This window comes from Vanacampus margaritifer, chromosome 3, assembly GCF_051991255.1.
Source record: "Vanacampus margaritifer isolate UIUO_Vmar chromosome 3, RoL_Vmar_1.0, whole genome shotgun sequence".
Taxonomy (NCBI): Eukaryota; Metazoa; Chordata; class Actinopteri; order Syngnathiformes; family Syngnathidae; genus Vanacampus; species Vanacampus margaritifer.
Genome location: NC_135434.1, coordinates 5,591,465 through 5,614,425, shown reverse-complemented (window position 1 = coordinate 5,614,425; position 22,961 = coordinate 5,591,465). Strand labels below are relative to the sequence as shown.

At 36.7% G+C, this 22,961-nt stretch overlaps 1 protein-coding gene across 8 annotated transcripts in view; it reads right to left on the bottom strand.

Annotated features, from left to right (window-relative positions):
* The window catches only part of trpm3 (transient receptor potential cation channel, subfamily M, member 3), a 184,059-nt gene that overhangs the window by 72,420 nt on the left and 88,678 nt on the right, over window positions 1-22,961 (bottom strand). For all 8 annotated transcript variants that reach the window (XM_077560549.1, XM_077560544.1, XM_077560550.1 and 5 more), the window contains 4 exons: window positions 10,639-10,718; window positions 3,263-3,464; window positions 994-1,207; window positions 738-862 (listed from right to left, as the gene is read on the bottom strand). In XM_077560549.1, the coding sequence (XP_077416675.1) occupies window positions 738-862; window positions 994-1,207; window positions 3,263-3,464; window positions 10,639-10,718 (621 nt within the window). The remainder of the gene's footprint in view (window positions 1-737; window positions 863-993; window positions 1,208-3,262; window positions 3,465-10,638; window positions 10,719-22,961) is intronic.

The window sequence follows — 22,961 nt, the reverse complement described above, 5'->3', positions numbered from 1 at the left end:
GACATGCCCGGAACACCTCCCCAGGGAGGCGTCCAGGAGGCATCCGAACCAGATGCCCGAGCCACCTCAACTGGTTCCTCTCAACGTGGAGGAGCAGCGACTCGACGCTGAGTCCCTCTCGGATGACCGAGCTTCTCACCCTATCTCTAAGGGAGAGCCCGGCTACCCTGCGGAGGAAACTCATTTCGGCCGCTTGTATCCGGGATCTTGTTCTTTCGGTCACGACCCACAGCTCGTGACCATAGGTGAGGGTAGGAACGTAGATCGACCGGTAAATCGAGAGCTTTGCCTTTCGGCTCAGCTCCTTCTTCACCACAACGGACCGATACAGCGTCCGCATCACTGCAGACGCTGCACCGATCCGCCTGTCGATCTTCCGCTCTAACCTATCAATATACTTATATAGGCTTTAAACATAAATTATAATACAAAATATAGCACTGAAGCAACTTACGAACAAATTCACCTTACGAACGATCGTCCGGAACGTAACCCGTTCGTAAGTTGGGGAGCGTCTGTATTGTTCATTTGGTAATTTTACCGATTTGACATGTCATCATCATTGCTCTCCTTATTTTTTATTTCTTTTTCTTTTTTTTTATATATATATATATATTTTTGTATATTTATTTTTTTGTATGTGGGTTAAAATGTGTAAGTGCATGCGTGCGTGCGTGCGTGCATTCATTATGACAGTGATGCACTCGATGATAACTGTTTCTCGCTTTATCTCTTACGTCTTTGCCAACGAGATCCTCCTGATTTTCCACGATGCCCCAGGGAGCAATACCAATGGTGCAGATCTTTCCCCTGGACTTGGAGGCGTGATCTTTTAGTGCATCACCCACATGCCGAATGACCCCTGGTGTTTACGTGAGGAAGGGCCAGAAAGGGGAAAAAAAAAAAAAAAAAAAAACGAGAATCAACTCACATCTCCCCCGTTCACATAATTCATTCTATTTGGCTTGACTGATTTTCACACGTGTATTTCACCTGTATTGACCCCTCCAGTGAAGATCCAGGCTCCGGTGGTCATGGCAGCCTTGATCAGCCCTTTGCCAAAGACCTGCTTGAGTTTTGGTTGCAATTCAAAATTCTGCAGCCCCCCGTGGACAGAGATGAGCAGCTTGGGTAGCTCCAGCTGCCACTCCTTGGTCATCAGATGCAGCAGCAGGTCCGGCTTGGTGTCATAAGACACTCGCACGTACTGCAGGCGGTTGGATGCGTGTCAGTGATCATGCTGATATGGACGCCCGCCCGGGCAAATGTTGCGTTTTTTTTTGTTGTTTTTTTAAGCTACAAACGTATGCGACAGATGTTTGCTATAATTGGAGACCAGAGGTATTATAAAAAAAACATCTGTTTTTCTATCTAATTCATCCTCAGACACCCAGACTAACATATGCATGACATGAATAATTCAACCGTGAAAATAAATTAGCTGCAATTCACCTGTAATCATCTACATCAACTGCGTGGATGCCACAATTACTACTGACAGTGTCTGGAAGGATCAGATGCAAAAGTCATCATTTGAAACAAACTCATTGCGCTTGTAATTATCTCCAAATCAGAAACTTAATTCATTATCTTGTCTTGAATTATTCTGGTGATGAATGGTGATTCAACATTTGAAATATGTTTTTTTCATGGCTAGCTTCTCCTACAGTGTCATTTATTAAAGTACTTATGTAAGGCATAAGCCATTAACGGCTATAGAAAAAAAATTAAACAATTTTTATTAGTTTAAATTTTTTCCACACTTTTGTTAAAAAGAGTATGAAAACCTAGAATTTTTTTAATTGTACATTTAAAACAGATATAAAATGTGTGATTTATTGTAAGATAACTAGTGCAGTCATGCGATTAATTATGATTACAAATGTTAATCGCCTGACGCCCCAAATTTGTAATGTGTTTTTTTTTTCGTTAATTTGCCATTGACGGCTATAAACGTCAAAAATTAATTTAAACTATTTCTATTAGTTAAACTTTTTTTTTCCACTTTTGTTGACAAGAGTATGAAAACCTAGAAATGTTTTATTGTACATTTAGAGCAGATATAAAATTCGTGATTAATCGTGAGTTAACTAGTGAAGTCATGCGATTAGTAGATTTTTTCCTACTTTTGTTAACAAGAGTATTAAAATTTTAATCGCCTGGCGCCCCTAATTTTACATCTTTTCTTCTTCTTTTTTAAATCACGTCAGGTTAATAAATTTTTTTCATTGTAATTAATCAGATGACTTCAATAATTAACTCACGATTAATCACAAATTTTGTTTGTTTTGTTTCTGTTCTAAATTTACAATATAGATTTTTTTTTGGTTTTTTTCATACTCTTATTAACAAAAGTGGAATAATAATAGAAATAGTTAAAATAATTTTTTGACGTCTATAGCCGTCAATGGCAGTGAATGAGTTAAAAATTAGGGGCGTCAGGCAATTAATTTTTTTAAATTGTAATTAATCGCATGACTTCAATAGTTAACTCTAAATCTGTTTTTTAAATTTTAAATGTTTTTTTATATAGGTTTTCATACTCTTGTTAACAAAAGTAATATAATAGAAAAATTGTAATAAAAAAATAAAATTAAATTAATTTTAAATTATTTTTTTTACGTTTATAACCGTCAATGGCAGTGAATGACGAAGTCATTCCATTTAACCATGGCAAGGGGAGAACTCACTCGCGCAAGCAAACTAGCATTCACTGACCTGTACACAACGCGGGTACAATGTTTTATTGTACATTTAGAGCAGATATAAAATTCGTGATTAATCGTGAGTTAACTAGTGAAGTCATGCAATTAATTACAATTAAAATCTTTAATTGCCTGTCACCCCTAATTTTAAATAATCTTTTTTTTTTTATGAATTTATGGCCGTGATAGAGTTAAAGGGACAGTAACGTGAAAATTCAACTTCTTGGTGCTTTTACTCATGTTAAAATTCCTCACCAAAACATCACAGAAGTGGTGTTTTCCTCCATCTTCTCACCTCTATGAGAAATTTTAGGCCATTCTGCTCTCCAAGCACCAGCCCCTCCCAACCCGAGAAAACGAGCGGGTGCTCACTCTATGACGTCATCGGGTGCGGACCCACCCCTGCACTGAATATCATGAACTATTAGCAAATTTGTTATGTCAGAAGTGCGTATCAAATAGCCCTTTACATTAGTACCCAAGAACTAGGGGTCACTTTCGACAATGTTGGTGACCCCCGCTATAACCTCTAATGTGAAGGTGTGTGTTGTGTTCACCATGGCTTTGTTGGAATGTCCTCCTCCCTGGAACTCAATGGTGCCGAACGCATCAGTGGGGCTGAGCTGAGTGTGTTTGCTGATGGACCACTTCTCCGACAGACTGTCGTTCTTGCCCGGCCGTTCCGCCTTGTCATTGTGGCTGGATGAGATGCCGGGGGGAAGGCCCACATGTTGTCCTATCAGGCGACCGCAGCAGCACCTAGAGATGAGAACAATCGATGGGTCTCCGTCACCAAGTTGGACATACAGAAGAGTATTCAAAACAGTGGTTCTTAACCTGGGTTCGATTGAACCACAGGGCTTCGGTGAGACAGTCTCAGGGGTTCAGCGGAGGTCAAGACAAACACCAGACTCAAACGATTCGTGATGACAACGCCGCGCTTGGCTATCATTGGCGGAAGGTGATCACGCTACATTGTTTGGCCTTTCTGTGCTGCGGGGAATTTGGTGTGCTCAGTAGTCAAATTGTGGCTGTTGTGATGGTACGTTGTGGGATTTCTTTTTTTTTTTTTTCCAGGAGAGCTCAGTATTGTTCATTCGATTTGACATCATCATTGCTCTCCTTTTTAGAAAAAAACTAATTAATTAAAAAAAATTAATAAATGTTTTTTTTATTATTATTATTTTTTTTAAATATATATACATATATATACATATACACACATATATATATATATATATTTTTTTTTTGTATGTGGGTGAGTATGTATATGTGCGTGTGTGTGTGCGTGCATGCGTGCGAGTGTGTGTGTATTCATCAGTTCACCTAAAGCCCATTAAAAAAAATCCCATACTAATAATATAATATAATAATAAATTGCCAAATGCAGAAACATCAATGTAAGTTATCACGATGTAGTGGCTCTCGCTAACAGACAAAATTAAGTAACCAGAATTAGGTTAAAAAATTCTATATACGTAGACCATGTTTCTATAAATTTTGATTTTTTGGTTTTTATTTGAGGCAGATATTTTTTCCATTAAAATGTGATTTCTGAGGAGGTTAGACCATTGGTCGATATTCAGAGTTTGTTTATTTTTCCAGTTAACAAGAATTGTTTTTTTAGCGATAGTAAGGGCTACAAGTGTAGATTGAAATTGTTTATGTGGTAAGTCAGTTGTTGTTAGGTCACCTAGCAAACACAAGTTTGGAGATAAAGGTATCCTACAGTCCAAAATAGCGGAAAGTTTTTCTAAGACTTTAGTCCAGAAATACATAACCGGAGTACATAACCATAAAGCATGAACATAAGTGTCTGGATTTCTTTACTGTAATCCCTTCATACGATGTCAAGCAAAAAAAAAAAAAAAAAAAAAGGAGGTCAGACGAATATGTGCAATAAAATTCCCGTGTATGACGGAACGCACGGTGTTCCACAGGGTTCAATTCTGGGGCCTCTGTTGTTTTTTATTGTATCTGCTGCCCCCATGAAAAGGCTGCTGTCCTTGTTCGTTTTGTTAACCAGTGAAACTTGGAAAAAAAAAACTCCAACAAGGTTAAGAAGCACTTATTTAAAAGCTTTCTGCTGTAGTGTAGTTATAAGTATGTGAAGGACAAATGGAGATGACGTGTTCGGTTGTAAAAATAAAGTGATAGCCTGTCAACAGATTTGTGTCTTCTCATTGGAAAGTCTACAAGGATTTTTTTTTTTTAAAGTTCTGCTAGCTGGACCCTTGCACTCTGTTATCAGCTCTTTCTCTCTTTTGATTTGCAGCTCTGAACACTCCATGTCCCTCTTGGCGATCTACACAAGCTATTCAAATCAAAGTTTGATGGATGCTGGTATTATATTACAAGTTCAGTTCAGTTCTTTTTTGGATGTTGCTTTCGTATTTGTTTTTCAATCCCACGGGATGAAGTAAGAGAAAGTGGCTCGCAATCTGATTCTGTTGACACTTCATATTTCCGTCTTCCGTTTTCCTTTGCCTCTTGTAAGGCAAGTGTTTGTTTTTTTTTACTTGATGTGATCTCCAGGGAAATTGCTTCGACATCATGCTGTGATAATCCTTTATCCAAACAAAGTGTAGCATACTGTAGCTTGCCTCTTTGCATCAAAAACAGGTAGTAGAGTAATTAAAATGTTGCCTTTTCAAATTTTTTCATCAGAGCGGTGACAGCTGTTGTGAATTGCATCAAAGAAACCAGCACAGCATCATGAGAGCGATGCGTGAAACAGATTTGCAGTTCACCTCTATCAGTTATTTGAATTGTTGTGGAAATGAATGACCTCGTAAATGTCGATGAATTGAACCTGGCGAATAATTTAGCTGAGCCAGAAGCAGAAACAATTGTGACAGTACTTTTACTAAACATTCTTTTGTTTGTTTATTTGGAGGAATGAATAAGGCGATCAGTGATTAAAAGCGAAACTAAGTGCTCAATTTCAACCTTTCCCGTCTCATCCATATTCAAAGAGGCTATTAGAATAATGGCAATAATTAGTGCTGTTAGGCTGCGCTCCATTGTCAGACGTTCTACTCATGAATCTGCGCCACATTAGAAATTCTGCGGAGAAACGGTCGTCTGTCATTGTTAGTCGCGTCCTCGGGCCAGATCTGCGTTGTCCTTTTGAAGTCAGGACATTTGACGGGGTTTGCTGATGTGAACAGACAAGGGTGTCAGACCCTTGGCTCCACTAAGTGTAAGCGCCGTCCATCTTGACCTCGCACAAGTCACCATCGCACCTCCTCACCCAGCAGGACGCTCAAATTATTTTTGTCCTCAGCTTGTAAATTTGACAGTATATGTGCTTGCTTTTATCTACTGCATGACTTTCTTTCGACTTTCTTTTTTTTCACTTTTAATTTAGAGCAGGGGGTTAATTGCACTCACTTTTGACACCAATATTTTGCCATGGTCATTAAGTCATGATCAACTTGTAGAGAAACCAAGCAAATTAATTTCTTCAAAAGATTTTTTGAAATAATTACTGTACTTCTATTTGGATGCTTATTTTGTTTTGTATTTGTTTCTATTGCAAATGGGCCACATTGAATTTCAGTGAATTTCACAATGGGAAGTCATACCGCTTGTCCACTTGTTGGCCAAATAAGAAATGATTTGGCTTCTTCAATGTTCAAATGATTGAATTAAATGACAGAAAAAAAAATGTGTCAACAAACTTTCAGCAAGCTGCAGTGTGCCTTGTTCTGTTTATTATACAGACGCGCCCCTACTTACGAGCATTCGAGTTACGAACAACGGTACATACGAACGTTTCTGCGCGTACAGTATGTCGAAAAATGTTCGGAAAGAAATGCTGTAAGTTCGATTTTGTATTGCGCGTAGTGCTTCTTTCCGCCGCTAATACCGACGATTGGCGCTGTGAGAGCTCATTGGAGGCTGAGCAACGTGGCGAGGAGGAGGAGGAAGAAAACGCCGGTCCCCATGAAGCAGGAAATAACTTTTGAAGCCGATTCCAGCGACGACGAAGAATCTCTCATGATATAAAATCCTCCTCTTCCTCCTCCTCCATCATCTCCTTAAGCATCGAGTACATCTTCCAAAAGTAAGTTAAACTTCATTTTATTTATCTTATTACGTACATGTACATACTGTGTGTGTGTCTTTCGCTCTCTCTCTCTAACATACGTAGTACAGTACAGTACTGTACGTATTCTCTCCATTTTATTAAGTTTTTTTCAGTACAAACCAATGCAGGTTACTTGTACAAGCCTTAAACATACTTATATAAACCTTCAATATACTTATATAGGCTTTAAACATAAATTATAATACAAAATATAGCACTGAAGCAACTTACGAACAAATTCACCTTACGAACGATCGTCCGGAACGTAACTCGTTCGTGAGGTGGGGAGCGTCTGTATTAGCAAGAAAGCTGCACACTTTATCATTTGTATGTTGCCAGACTACAATAGAGGGCTTCTTGTAAGTCACTAGTTTCCTTTGATTCCTCCCCTTGATTTAGTTTCAGGTTTCATTCGGACAGACGTGACAGCTTGAGCTTTAACTCTTTGACTGCCAGACGTTTTCAGAAAAGGGATGCCGTGGGTGCCAGCCGATTTTAAGCATTTTGACTGATCTTTCAAGGTCCACAGAAAATTATGTGTTTCGACTATGGAAACACACATACTACCAAATGAAAGATTGGACTGTCATCTTTCATCAGAAAAAAAAGTTTGTTTCTACCTTATTCCGTTTTTGAGTAATCAACAATAGAAAATGGTTAGTTTCACCTCTGTTTTGAAAAAAAAACGTCTTTTAATGTCTTTGGCACTCCTCCATAGGATTTTACTAAACGTTATTTAACGTTTTTGGCAGTCAAAGAGTTAAAATGTTTGCATGGCTTGCCAATTGACGTTTGTTGCGAAAGTGACAACTGGCAAAAAAGTTTTTCATTTCAGTTTGAGCAGCTCAATGGCTGTCACATTGCTCCAATGCATAGCACACGTTAAGCCGTTTATAAGTTTCTCAAAAAAGGATCTGTTTGTTATTACCAACACACTGGTGAAAACGCCAAACTCCAAGATCAGGTGATTCCACAAAGCCAAAGTGTTTCCGGGGGACTGCACTGTAACCCGACATTTTAACATATGCTATATTTAGCGGACGCTACAGAGAGTGATAGAGCTTCACCTGAATTGACTTCAGGGTGATCTAAGGCTTCAACCACAAAATGATTGTATAATGCGAAACAACCTGACGTCAGTACAGGTAACGTTTCTCTGGTAACTGGGCTGAACTGCACAGGGAATGATATGCTTACAAAAAGTGCAAGCTTTCAATCGCTGATGGTCTCATGTCTGTGTGTATACCTGAAACCAAAATGACAACAAGGGAAAGGAAGTGTAGTGACTTCAGGACCACCCGCTATTACCACAGCTGATGCATCTGATCCCATACGACCTTGCAACCGTCTTACACAAACACAAAGTGAACTGTGCCGCTTGGTGGGAAGCTTTAAACATTTATCATGTTCCAATGTGAGGGCGGACAAGGACTAGCTCTCAAAAATGTATTTTTGTCAGTACTTAAAAGTACGGAAATGTCATCACTCATGAATCAGGAACTCTGCTTTGAGATGTAGATGTAAAACTTTGTGTACTAGTTGGTATCCCGTCCCCCCCACCCCACCCCGATGCCTGTGTCTGCTCCAGGACCTCGCCTTGTTGCTCCTGTCACACGGCCAGCAGAAGGCCAAAATCTCTCCAATCAAAATCTAGGACACCGCCGCTGGGTCGGGAAGTTGAGTGGGCGTGACTGAGTTCACTGGTTCGTCCGGAGTATTCGGCTGGTGAGAGCCCAGAGAGATTTGTACCCCTTATCAGTACACTCCTCCAGCTTGTTGGTCGGTGACGATAACGGAGCGCATTGAGCTACCCATCTATCCTTCCGGTCTGAGTGATCACCGCTTTCCTTACATTGAGGGGTCGTTCATCTGTCAACTTCTCTTCTACAGATAACAGCGATGTCTTCACACTGTGCTGGAGCACGCGGATGCCTTTAGGAGCTTGGTGTTCTCCGGGCTCGCATGGCTCCATTGTTTGGGCAGCGGGCCGCTAACGACATTTGACTTTTTCTTGGACAGCGCATGAACATCTGTCATATCTTGGGCGTACAACTGCTTGCCTTTGAAGGAGCCAAGCTGGTCATGGTGCATACAATGAATATTTATAGCTTATGGACGTAGTAGCTTGACTCATGTAAGCACATTCCAGCCTTTGTTTCAGTTGTGGAAGACCAAAACTGCCAAAATTAAAAACAAATAAATGACTTAATAAATAAATAGATAAAAGTGAAAATAAAAAACGGATATAAAAACAATAGGATTCAAAAATTAAATATAAATGGAAATAAGAACAACAAAATGACATGCGTAGGACCACACCCTCATTTGAATAACATTTCGACCTGACAGAGCGTCGCCAGCATAAAATAAATAAATGTGAGACCAGAGCATTTTTATTTATTGATTGATATTTAATTATATTTATTGACTTATTTTTGTATTTATGTAGACATTTGTTTTTATTGTATTTTTTGAGTCTTGTTTCTTATTTTTGTATTCCTTTTTACTTTTATTTATTAATTTAGTGATACATATATATATATATATATATATATATATATATATATATATATATATATATATATAAGAATAAATAAACAAATAAAACTAAATATCAATCAATAAATACAAATGCTCTGCTTTCACATTTATTTATTTCATGCATTTCAGGTCGAAATGTTATTCAATTGAGGGTGTGTTCCTAAGCGTGTCATTTTGTTGTTTTCATTTCCATTTATATTTATTTTTTGTAATAAATTTTTTAATTATATTTTTTATATCAATTTTTATTTTCACTTTTATCCATTTATTTATTTAGTCATTTATTAATTTTTAGTTTTGGTGCGTCATAGTTGAAGGTGGCGTAGCATACAGTGTGAAAATAGCATATAGCGCCCTGTGATTTGGCCGCAGTCTTTGTTGCTCAATTCTAATGCTGTTTTTTTTTTTTTTTTTTCCCTATAGGAGGTATGTGCTTACGGCTCTGCCACTTCTCAGTTGTGCAATGACGCAAAAAGGATGTGTCTGCCAGTCGCAGAGGCTTTGCATTAACTTGTAAATAAAGGCTAGCATACAGGTGACAGTTATGTTTATTTGGTTTGGGACAATTTGCTATAAGCAAGCTGCGGTTGTGTAAAACAACAACTGTGGGCAACACGGCTGAGGGGGGGGAAAAACGGCTTTTCCCTACTTCAATTTTCATCATCATTACCGTTTTATACTGCCTGCACCACTGCGTGTGAGTGTGGTGAGAGAAGGAGAAGGAGAATTTGAAGCTAGAACACCCACCATTAAAATGATAGCAGATGGAGGCCCTCTTAACTCATATTAGGCTTGTAATTTCTCCTTTGTGTGCAAAATGGTGAACCTAAATAACTTTTAGAATGTTATGCACAAAAAGTATGACTACAATAATCATGTCATTATGGGAAGTCAACCCCCACATTTTCTTCACAAAAATATATTGTATGTGTCCCAACTAGTCTATTTTTGGATTAATATTGAGTTTGTGAAATAAGAGGTAAGCGTCAAAATCCACTCGTTTTTATCCATCTCAGGGGGCGGCCATTTTGAAATGTGCTGTCAACTGAAGATGCCATCCCAGTTGTTTAGATAACAACCAATAACGGCTACCCTGTTTGCAATGTCATTTTCAGTCGACAGCAAATACAAAATGGCCGCCCCAGTTGGATTTTGCTACACAAACAGAATACTAATCCAAACATCGTGTTTAGACTAAGCAGCAACTACTTTACCTACATTTGTTAAGTTATTTTTCTGATATATTCTGAGATATGTAATGTCCCCCCACATAAGAATTTTTTTTTATGTGTTCCTTACCTATGGGGGTCTTTGGCGCTCACAATGATGTGAACACATTCTCTCTTGCTGAACGCTCTCTCTATCCATGATTTCTGCGCCTGTGGACACAAAAACACAACATCAAGGTTAATGGCACAGCGGGTGTCAAAAAGTGGAAAAAGAAAATCGAGTTCACCTGAAAATGGCTTTTGGGAAACGCTCACACAAATGGCAAATGGGACTTTTTTTTGTGAATAATTATCCATAAAACATCAGGACATTATTTAGAGCCTACTGTACATAAAAGTTGTCTTTTGAGACAATTTGGCGACCGGCAGATTGCTCATGAGACACACACACAAGTCTAAACGTGATTTAGAAACAAGCACATTACTGTAAATGGAGTGCCTCACATTTAATTTAAACACTCTGACACAAATGTTTCATGTTGAGAGTTGAGTCCAAACTGGCTGAGAGGAGAAAAAAAAAAGAAAAAGCGGATGTTAAAAGCACTGAGGCAGTAAATGATGTCAGTCCATGTTGCATTGCTAAGTGATGTGCAGCCAGCAAAGTGTGTCTGCTTACTGATATTTTATGCATGCAAGGAAGCCATCATACAAAATATGAAAGAAATTTGCGGCACTAAATAACGGTAGCGCATCATAACGAGAGCCGTGTGTAATATTGCGGTTACCTCAATTAGTTACATTCCAGATCCGCAATACTTAACAAATGGTTAAAGGAATACATCTCTCGGAGTGTCAGCATGAACTGTAAAGATAGAGCCCTTCTATTGGTTATCATTAACTCATTCACTGCCATTGACGACTATAGACGTCAAAAATTCATGTGAACTATTTCTATTAGTTTAACAATGTTTCATTTAATTTCATTTTTTATGAAAACCAATTTTTTTTATTGTACATTAATAACAGATATAAAATTATCATGCGATTAATCACGATTAAACGGCCCTTATTTTTAACTTTTTTTTTTTTTTTTTTTAAATTAGGCCTGTCAGGCGATTAATTTTTTAAATTTGTATTTAATCACATGACTTCACTAGTTAACGATTAATCACCAATTTTATATCTGTTCTAAATTTACACCCAAAAAATATTCTAGGTTTTCATACTCTTGTGTACCCTTGTATTGGTTATCATTAACTCATTCACTGCCACTGACGATTATAGACGTCAAAAATTCATGTGAACTATTTCTATTAGTTAAACAATGTTTCATTTCTTATGAAAACCAATTTTTTTTATTGTACATTAATAACAGATATAAAATTATCATGCGATTAATCACGATTAAACGGCCCTTATTTTTAACTTTTTTTTTTTTTTTTTTAAATTAGGCCTGTCAGGCGATTAATTTTTTAAAATTGTATTTAATCACATGACTTCACTAGTTAACGATTAATCACCAATTTTATATCTGTTCTAAATTTACACCCAAAAAATATTCTAGGTTTTCATACTCTTGTGTACCCTTGTATTGGTTATCATTAACTCATTCACTGCCACTGACGACTATAGACGTCAAAAATTCATGTGAACTATTTCTATTAGTTTAACAATGTTTCATTTAATTTCATTTTTTATGAAAACCAATTTTTTTTATTGTACATTAATAACAGATATAAAATTATCATGCGATTAATCACGATTAAACGCCCCTTGTTTTTATTTATTTTTTTAAATTAGGCCAGTCAGGCGATAACATTTTTTAAATTGTATTAAATCACATGACTTCACTAGTTAACGATTAATCACAAATTTTATATCTGTTCTAAATTTACAACAAAAAAATATTCTAGGTTTTCATACTCTTGTGTACCCTTGTATTGGTTATCATTAACTCATTCACTGCCATTGACGACTATAGACGTCAAAAATTCATGTGAACTATTTCTATTAGTTTAACAATGTTTCATTTCTTATGAAAACCAATTTTTTTTATTGTACATTAATAACAGATATAAATTTATCATGCGATTAATCACGATTAAACGGCCCTTATTTTTAACTTTTTTTTTTTTTTTTTAAATTAGGCCTGTCAGGCGATTAATTTTTTAAAATTGTATTTAATCACATGACTTCACTAGTTAACGATTAATCACCAATTTTATATCTGTTCTAAATTTACACCCAAAAAATATTCTAGGTTTTCATACTCTTGTGTACCCTTGTATTGGTTATCATTAACTCATTCACTGCCACTGACGATTATAGACGTCAAAAATTCATGTGAACTATTTCTATTAGTTTAACAATGTTTCATTTCATCTCATTTTTTATGAAAATAATTTTTTTTTATTGTACATTAATAACAGATATAAAATTATCATGCGATTAATCACGATTAAACGGCCCTTATTTTTAACTTTTTTTTTTTTTTTTTAAATTAGGCCTGTCAGGCGATTAATTTTTTAAAATTGTATTTAATCACATGACTTCACTAGTTAACGATTAATCACCAATTTTATATCTGTTCTAAATTTACACCCAAAAAATATTCTAGGTTTTCATACTCTTGTGTACCCTTGTATTGGTTATCATTAACTCATTCACTGCCACTGACGACTATAGACGTCAAAAATTCATGTGAACTATTTCTATTAGTTTAACAATGTTTCATTTAATTTCATTTTTTATGAAAACCAATTTTTTTTATTGTACATTAATAACAGATATAAAATTATCATGCGATTAATCACGATTAAACGCCCCTTATTTTTAATTTTTTTTTTTTTTAAATTAGGCCAGTCAGGCGATAACATTTTTTAAATTGTATTTAATCACATGACTTCACTAGTTAACGATTAATCACAAATTTTATATCTGTTCTAAATTTACAACAAAAAAATATTCTAGGTTTTCATACTCTTGTTAGCAAAACTGGATTTTTTTTTAAACTAATAGAAATAGTTCAAATGAATTTTTGACGACTATAGCCGTCAATGGCAGTGAATGAGTTAATATGAAAATAGTCTTTATGTGGTTGAAGGTGTGCGCAGACAACATACAATTAAGTCGCCAGCATTATCACACTGGAATTGTGCATGCGTTAGTCGTGTCGGCAGCAGGTCTGAGTGACAGTAACACGCAAGGGCCAATTATCCTGCTGCACACGTGCACGGCGGCTCTGCATAGGAGCCTCGCGGCACGGGATTAGAGTTGATATACATCTGTTTATGTAATCCCAAATACATGAAATCCATGAAAGAAAATAAGATATGAGTATCATTATGCATGCAACGGAGCCATCATACCACATATGGAAAAAAAGTATTTCAGTTCCACTTACTTTTAATATGCCATTAAGAGTCTTTAGTGGGAATGGTGACTGAGATATAAGCAAGCAAGGTAAAAGTACGAAACAATGTGATTTTATAATTAGTCAGGAGGACTTTCATAATTGGTTGCAAAGTAAATACATGAACAAAATAAAAGATTGGGAACAGTACCACTATCATGTTAAGAGCACTGCATCCAATTAAAAATGTGTTTATTGTTGTATCTGCACTTAGCGGTGCTGTTGAACTGTACTGTATCATACTGAGCACTATTTTCAATATAATGGTGCTCATATTGGGAGGGAAAAATATTGGAGAGAAAAAAAAATCGCAGTATGATGCAGTGCGGGTTTGACACAAACCACAATAATATTTTTTATTATTATTTTTTTTTATTTAACAATTCACCATACATAATAATAAAATAGCACAACTAAAATAGTAAATCAACATTACATCGGTGTTTTGGTAAATGCTCTGACTTGTGTGTACAAACTACAGAGTAGACACAAAAAGTCTACACAGCCGAGTTGAAATGACTTTTTGCGCTAAAAAAAGAAAAAAGAAAAAGAAAAATGACTTCAACACCTTTTCTACCTTGATGTGTCATATATAGATATATATATATATATATATATATATATATATATGTATAGTGTTTTCAATTAGAAATATTTGGAAAATTAGTGAAATAGTGTGGTTGCAAAAGTATGCACACCCTTATTTTTGTGATGCGACTGTGTTCAGAATTCACCATTCCTATTCAAACTCATAATGGGAGTCAGCATATACACCCGTCGCCATTTGAAACGCCTCTGATTAATGTCAAATCAAGTTCATATGTTCTAGTAGTCTTTTCCTGCCTTTATTGTTTGCTTGTTTCGTTAGTCGCAGAAACCTTACAATTTTGCGCCAAACTACAACTAACTGTTATTGTGAACGGTTGATAATTCCCTTCCACTTTGTCTAAGGCCTAATAAATGGTGCTGCCACCATTATGCTTCACCTGCAGGCATGGCTTTTGAGTTTTAAGAGTCTTTTAAGAGTTATGGCGAAAAGGTTCAACCTTGGTTTCACTGGACTGTAACAAAATCACTCAGACTGAGGAAAACACCACATAAGTCACATTCATGGTGGTAAAAAGTTTGAAATGATTGAATGTAGTCTCTTTTTTTTTATGACAAAGACCTGCCACATGAACAGGTGTGCATATTGATTCCTTTTATCCAGAGCTTGTCGTCAGTTTATGGTGGCCCTAACATATCAACGTTACAAAACTGCATGCAGTGAAGACGTGGCAAAATGGAAAAAGTTTGTACCCGCAGCACAAGAAAGCACCAGTTACCTCCGTAGTTACTAATTTCCATTTGATTGTTTTATATTGATGGCCTAGAGGTGGTTTTCATGCTTTTATCTACTGTAATTTGACCTTTCAACTGCATTAGTGTAGGTTTGTGATTTAGATTCAATTAGAAGTTATCATCATCGGAAATTGTCGTGAACTGAGGCAAATTGCTTGGAAATGTCTTAAGGGGAGAACGGCAAGACAGTATGTGACAGAAGTGACCAACACTGTATCGCTATAATTGCGTTGAAATTAGGGTTCGATGCTGTAAGGAAGATCAGCTTTTTCTTCCGCGTGTTCGTCTTCTTTCGGGTAGTGAGAATGTTGGTGATCCGAATGCAGGCTGGAGATCGATGAACAGTTTTTATTTCTACAGAATATTCCGGGCACAAGTGAGTTTCCAGAAAGGCTGGCAGCCTCTCACTAGTGCCCCGATTACAGACACTTACAACCTTCTTATACTATCTTGAAGGGCGGTACCACAAAAGCCCCGACCAAACAGCCTGCTGTTCATTCTGGGAGAGCGGAGCTTGCTCATCTCCCAGCCACCAGCGCTTAGACTTGCTTGTACAAGCCTTTGACCGCCGCCGCCGCTACAGCAACACACGCCGCGTCCGCCTGACTGACCCCTGTCACACCACAGCACCGCTAAGCCCACCGCAAAAGCAGAATTGAACAAACCTATGTCGGCACACTCATCCTAACACCAGAGTTGGGAGGCGATGAAGTGAAAAGGTTAGCAAGTTAGCGACCAAACTTGACTCAGTGAGCCGCACCAGCAAGCATATGCAGAAATTCAATATTATGATTATTATAAAAATCATAGCATATCAACAGTCTAATCTATCAGTTTAGTACCCCCCCCCCCCCCCCACCAACCCCACAGCTACTTTTAAGCATGACCCGCCTTCTGTATTAATCAACTTAACTAAAATGAAACATCATTGAAAAACATCAATGAAAAAAATAAAACTAAAAAACCTATTCCGAAAACCAATTAAAAAAAGAGATAAATCAGTCAATCGATAAGGCAGAGAAAACACCCGAATTAAAAGCTACAAGATAATAACTGAAGGTAAAATAAAATGCGATTTAGAGCTTATCTGTCTTTGGTTGAAAAGCACGGGCCTCAAAAGTAAACATTTGGACAGAATAGTGCAAGATTAAGTTTTCCAGTTAACAAAAAGGAGCAACATGTATAAAAAAAAAAAAAAAAAAAAAGCCATATACACACACAATCATCAACAAACAATTTTGTTCAACCATATTGGAAAAAGAACACGTCGATCTTTATCTGAGCAAGCGCGTTTTTAGGTGTCATTTTACCTGGATTTTGTGCCGGGCTGCATTCTTGTGGGCTTCCCCTCATAAAGCAGACCGCAGGTAGCATTTTGACACATGATTCTTGCCGGAAGCTATAATGAGTGTATTAGTGTGTGTGTTCACGATGCCGAGGGTGCACACTGAGCCAGCCCTTAACCGTTGCCAAACTGATCAGTCTCCTCCCCAACCCGAGTGCCAAACAGCCCGACAGGCTGAGTCTGTCACGGCTCAACTTCCGTCAAGGTTTGTCTTTCTAACCTGTAGCAGATGTGTATTATTGACATGGATAGAAGTAGAGCTGTCAAAATTGATCAATTAATCGACAAGTAATCGATTATCGCAATTAATAGACAACTATTTTAACTCATTCAGTGCCATTGACGGCTATAAACATAAAAAAATTCATTTGAACTATTTCTATTAGTTTAACATTTTTTCCCCCACTTTTGTTAACAAGAGTATGAAAACCTATATATATTTCCTCCTGAAAAAAAAAATATATATATATATATTTATTTATTTATAATATATATATATATATATTTTTTTTTTATAGTTCATTAGATATCAAATTTGTGATTAATCGTGACTTAACTAGTGAAGTCATGCGATTAATTACAATAAAAAAAAATTAATCACCTGACTAGATGGTTGTTAAAAAATTTGGGGCGTCAGGCAATTAAATTTTTTAATCGTAATTAATCGCATGACTTCAAAGTTAACTCAACAATTAATCACAAATTCTATATCTGTTCTAAATGTACAATAAAAAAAAGTCTAAGTTTTCATACTCTTGTAAACAAAAGTAGAAAAAAAAGTTCAACTAATAGAAATAGTTTATAACCGTCAATGGCAGTAAATGAGTTAATCATCGAGTCATGGTTTGGAGCCGTTTTAAAATTAAATATTGTTCAAAATCCTCTGATTTCAACATATTAACAGTATTTGTTCATGGATTTCTGTAGTCATCCAATGAAAGAAGACTGATTATCTTCTGAGTTTAATCAAAACTAGACTAAGTGCAATATCTGCAGAAATTGCGCGGGAATGCTGGAAGCTGAAGCTGAATGCTAATAGCTGAATGCTAATAGCTAAATGCTAAGCTGAATGCTTATAAGGTAAATTATGTGAAAATTACAAAGTATTAATTGCAGTTGAAAGATAAATGAATAAAAAGGACACTTGAACTCGGGAGGCGTACGTTTTTGAAGAACGTTGATGATTACTGTATATGGAAAAGTGTTATCTGAAAGTACCATTTAGATGCAAAAGTGGATCTAATGATATTCAATGGAAAAATGAAAAAGAAAATTCACTCGATGGCACCACCTAGGCATGCAGTACCCTCCCTATTGATTTAGACGGAAAAGTGGAACAATGATAATCAGTTGGTATACATAATTGCCATGGATATATTTAGAATGTACAGTCGGAGGATTCGAACCCGCAACCTCCTGAGTGTACTAAGTGATGAGAATAAAATGCTATAATAGAAATTAAAAATAAAGGTTAGAAACAACATAAGACTTTTGCAAACATCTGTTTTTATTTCGGAAAACAATGGCCGAACCGGTAACATAGTATACCAATCGCCCTTTTGGTTAATATACAGTAATCGGGAGAAAAATGCTTTTGTAATACACGTTAATGTAAAATTAAAATGAATCCGATTAATCGATCAAATAATCGATAGATTAATCGGTTCTATAAATATTCGATAGTGACAGCACTAGATCATAGAACACAACATTGATAAGGGGAAGCGAATAGCAGTCTTAGACAAGTAGCATTAGGATAAAAATAAGTTGTTTTCAACATTAACGCAAGTTTGACTGCAATAAATTTGCGTAAAATTAAATGCTTTGTCTTTATGTTTGAGAATAAATCAATGTTGTTTCCTCGCAAAAATAGTGGTTTAAATCAGGCAAACGAAGCACTTAGTAAGCTTGTTATGATGCACTTTATTGAGTATGACCCCTCTGGTTTATTGTGGTGCAGCCGTCGTTATCACCTCCTGGGAACTTGTTTTATGCATTGTTTTTGTTCATTATTTTTCTTAACATCCTCGCCAAGCGTGATATTCGAGAATAACTCCTTTAGCTTTTGTGTCTGTTCACCAGTTACCTCATTGCTCAACTCGACGTTGTTTTCATGCCTTTTCCCAAGTTGACTTTCGTCAAAGCTTCTTGGCTAAAATAGCCTTGTGCTTTGGGGTTCTGGTATTAACAAGTGGACCAGTTCCAGCACTTGGAAGTCTAAATGCGGCCTTAAAAAAAAAGGAAAACGTGAAGGAGTAAAATCTAGCTTGAAGGAGAACATACGCTGGTTTGTTTTCCCCTTGCTCTGAAACGCACACTTACAGACGTGAACTGACATGAACCTCCCCCAAGCTTGTAATTCATATCCATCGAGGCTATTTCGCCCGCCATCTTTATCACACTCAGCTGCCGTCGTGTCCCTCCCAGTGCGTTATCCTAATTCTTCTCTTTTTCTTTCATCCTTGTCCCCACTATTAGCTAACACTTGTGAGAAGAATGCAATTTGCAGTTGTGTCAAGAGTGAAAAAAAAAAGAAAAAAAAAAAAGCCCAACCTCTAAGGGTAGCTTTCATTTCCATAAATAGAAATGCATTGGGAACACAGCACATTCGATTCCAAATCAAAAGCATAAAGTTATTTTTATGGAATACGGTGCAATGCAGTCCAAACAACTAGGGATAGAAGAGCAGTTCATGGTTTTTAGAATGGGGTTAACTCCATGCAACACAGATTTGAACTCATTCACTGCCATTGACGGCTATAAACGTCAAAAGTTCATTTGAACTATTTCTATTGGTTTAACTTTTTTTTCCCACTTTTGTTGACAAGAGTATGAAAACCTAGAAATGTTTTATTGTACATTTAGAGCAGATATAAAATTTGTGATTAATCGTGAGTTAACTAGTGAAGTCATGCGATTAGTAGATTTTTTCCTACTTTTGTTAACAAGAGTATTAAAATTTTAATCGCCTGGCGCCCCTAATTTTACATCTTTTCTTCTTCTTTTTTAAAATCACGTCAGGTTAATACATTTTTTCATTGTAATGAATCACATGACTTCAATAATTAACTCACGATTAATCACAAATTTTATATCTGTTCTAAATTTACAATATAGATTTTTTTTTGTTTTTTTCATACTCTTATTAACAAAAGTGGAAAAATAATAGAAATAGTTCAAATAAATTTTTGACGTCTATAGCCGTCAATGGCAGTGAATGAGTTAAAAATTAGGGGCGTCAGGCAATTAATTTTTTAAAATTGTAATTAATCGCATGACTTCAATAGTTAACGCTAAATCTGTTCTAATTTTTTTTATATAGGTTTTCATACTCTTGTTAACAAAAGTAGAAAAAAATGTTAAACTAATAGAAAAATTGTAATAAAAAAAATAAAATTAAATTAATTTTAAATTAATTTTTTTACGTTTATAACCGTCAATGGCAGTGAATGACGAAGTCATTCCATTTAACCATGGCAAGGGGAGAACTCACTCGCGCAAGCAAACTAGCATTCGCTGACCTGTACACAACGCGGGTACACGCGCGCACACAAGTTTAGATGCACACTACAAGCCTGTTTGCACGTGTACAGGAACAAAATACACAGTCCGAAACTAATGTAACCATCAGTAATCTTGATGTGGTTTGCTCCAGTGGTTTGCACTCAACTGAACTCTATTTATAGAACCCAGACCCGACTATGGAGGCAGACGTGGTAACCGTCAGAAGATGACATTATTTAACATCACAAGTATTTTATAGGTGAATACGTTTCATACTAAAAAAGACCAATGGGGCACCTTGGAAGGTGTTTCCGTGACATCATTGTAAATCACAGCACAGAGAAGATAAGAGACCGCATAAGTCACAAAAGAGTTGTCGGGAGAATTTGAAGAGAAACCGTGATCGGAAGGAGTGGAATGTATTGTGAATCAGAAGCAAGGAAAACTGAAAAACAACTTATTGTATATGCTTCAGCATTCCCACATATGTTATTTGGATTTTTATTCTCCACACTCTTTTGCCGTGAAACAACTTCCACATAAAACTTTCCATTTACACCATTCACATTTCAACTTGGTTCAAAAATGGCCGCCTCCCAGCGTATATATATCGTATATAACTTTCCCCCATTCATTTTCAATGTGACTGACATTGAACTTTTTCCAAGTCCCACTTTCCACTCCCATACATACAAACTGAACTGTTGGTAAAGTGCATTGTCCAGTAGCCAGGAGGTTGCAGGTTCAAATCCCACCTCCAACTGTACATTGCAAATATACCCATAGCCGCTATGCTAAGTGATATACATGTATACCAACTGACTATCATATCAGGAAATGGATTATAATTTCGCTGAAATGATTAAATGAATGTTAGCTTTCAGCATCAGATGACACATTTCAAAATAAATACGCCATCAAATTAGAAAAAAAAAAAAGTTTGCTCAAACCCCCGCTTGGACCACATTTTAGTGCATCCGATGGTTCGATACCAACTAATCATATCAGGAAGTGAGTTATAATTTCACTGAAATGATTTAAGAACATGCATTCAAATCTTAGCATTCGGCTTTTCAGCATTCCCACGCAATTTCTGCAGAAATTGCGCTTTGTCTAGTATTTCTTCGATATGCATATGACTTATTGCCTGAAAAAAAATGTGCTTCTCTCTAACAGATGCTGCTTGTCAACTAATTGACGAGTGTTTCTTCCACATAAATAATCACTGCACCTTAAATAGGAGTCTCATTTTTTTTTCCCGCAGGGAAATTAGTTGCACAGTATGGCAATAATTACTTTGATTTCATTGTTCTTACGGTTTTGCCCGATGGCGCCGTATGTGCCGGCAGACGTCGCGACCACGCAATGTCTGCGCAGCCGATTTTGCATCTGTAAGTTTATGTTGAAGATTAAAGAGGAACAAAACAAAACAATGAACAATCTCACGTCAAATGAATGAGAGCACACGTCGCTGTTTCTCTATATACAGCAGGTATAAAAAGTTTACACACCCCTGTTCAAATTACGTTTTTTTTTTTTTAGTTTAAACAAAATGAAACCAAAATAAATCAGTCAAAAAGATTGTTTTTTTTTCAAGAGGGTCATTAAACATGGGCGTCAGCACACACCAGACATCATTTAAAGTGCTTCTGATTAACCTCAATTAAAGTTCAGCTCTTCTAGTAGGCTTTTTGTACCGGGTTTAGGTGAAGAGGTGTGAAATGTTTTTGGTCATCTTTTTAATGACCAACTGCACAAAATAGGAGATCCCTGAGAAGAGCAGGATTTAAAAATTGCAAATAATTAGACCATTTAACCGGCCAGACAATTTAAATGGCTGATGATTTTGCTTTTAGAATGGAAAAATAAGCAAAAAAATGGGAACGTTTTTGCTGATTTTTCTCTCTGTTGTAAAGTTAAACAAATTTAAAGGACAAAGTATTGGAAAACAGTCAAATGTTCTGCCTGTAATTCATATATTTATTGTTGTAAGCTTTATGGGACCCAAAAATAAGTTATCCATGCATATCATATATAAAATTCATATTGGTCGGGCCCAATTAACTCATTCACTCCCAGCCATTTTCACTGAAGCAATCCCCTTCACACTTTACTGGATTTTGACTGATTTTGCAAGGCCCACAGAATTATTCTGTTCTATCGCTATTAAAAACAGAAAGATTAGTTTCTTCTTTCATCAGGAAAAAAAAAGTATATTTCTATCTGTTTCTGGTTTGCAGCAATTAGCATTAGAATGTAGCTGAATTCCATCATTATTCACAAATCTGTTTAAAACACCGGGGAAAAGAGCTTCTTTGCAACATGGCCCTGGTTGATCTCTTATACTCTGCTGTCACCTGCTGGCCGTTTTTGTAATAACTACCATTGCTTCAACCATTCTGTGCAGTTGAGAGGCTGCATCAAAGCCTTCTGTGTGCTCTAGCATAATAATAAAAAAACATTTAAATACGTCTTTAGGACACATAAAACAATTAAAATGGAACATGTTGTTTTTGGGAGCAAATGAGTTCATAATGTTCCACTCCGATGAGAATACCTGAAAGAGGGTGTGTCAGATTGTGACGCAACATACCAAACACATTTTCGATTGCATGTCTCCGTACGCGAGTGTTTGAGAGCGGCTGCGTTGAACGTGCACGCGTAAAAATGAGCCGCTTGCTTATTTTAGCCGCCGTCGCGGCGGACCCGTCTCCCGGGGACAAAATAAGCAGCTCTCGTTCCCACAGGCTTCGGCTAAGCCGAGCTGAGCATCTGGCCAAGCAGAAGCTAATTGACAGTGGCGTGGTTGTGATACAGGATGTGATGGGGGGGGTCAGGGGGTCATAGTCAC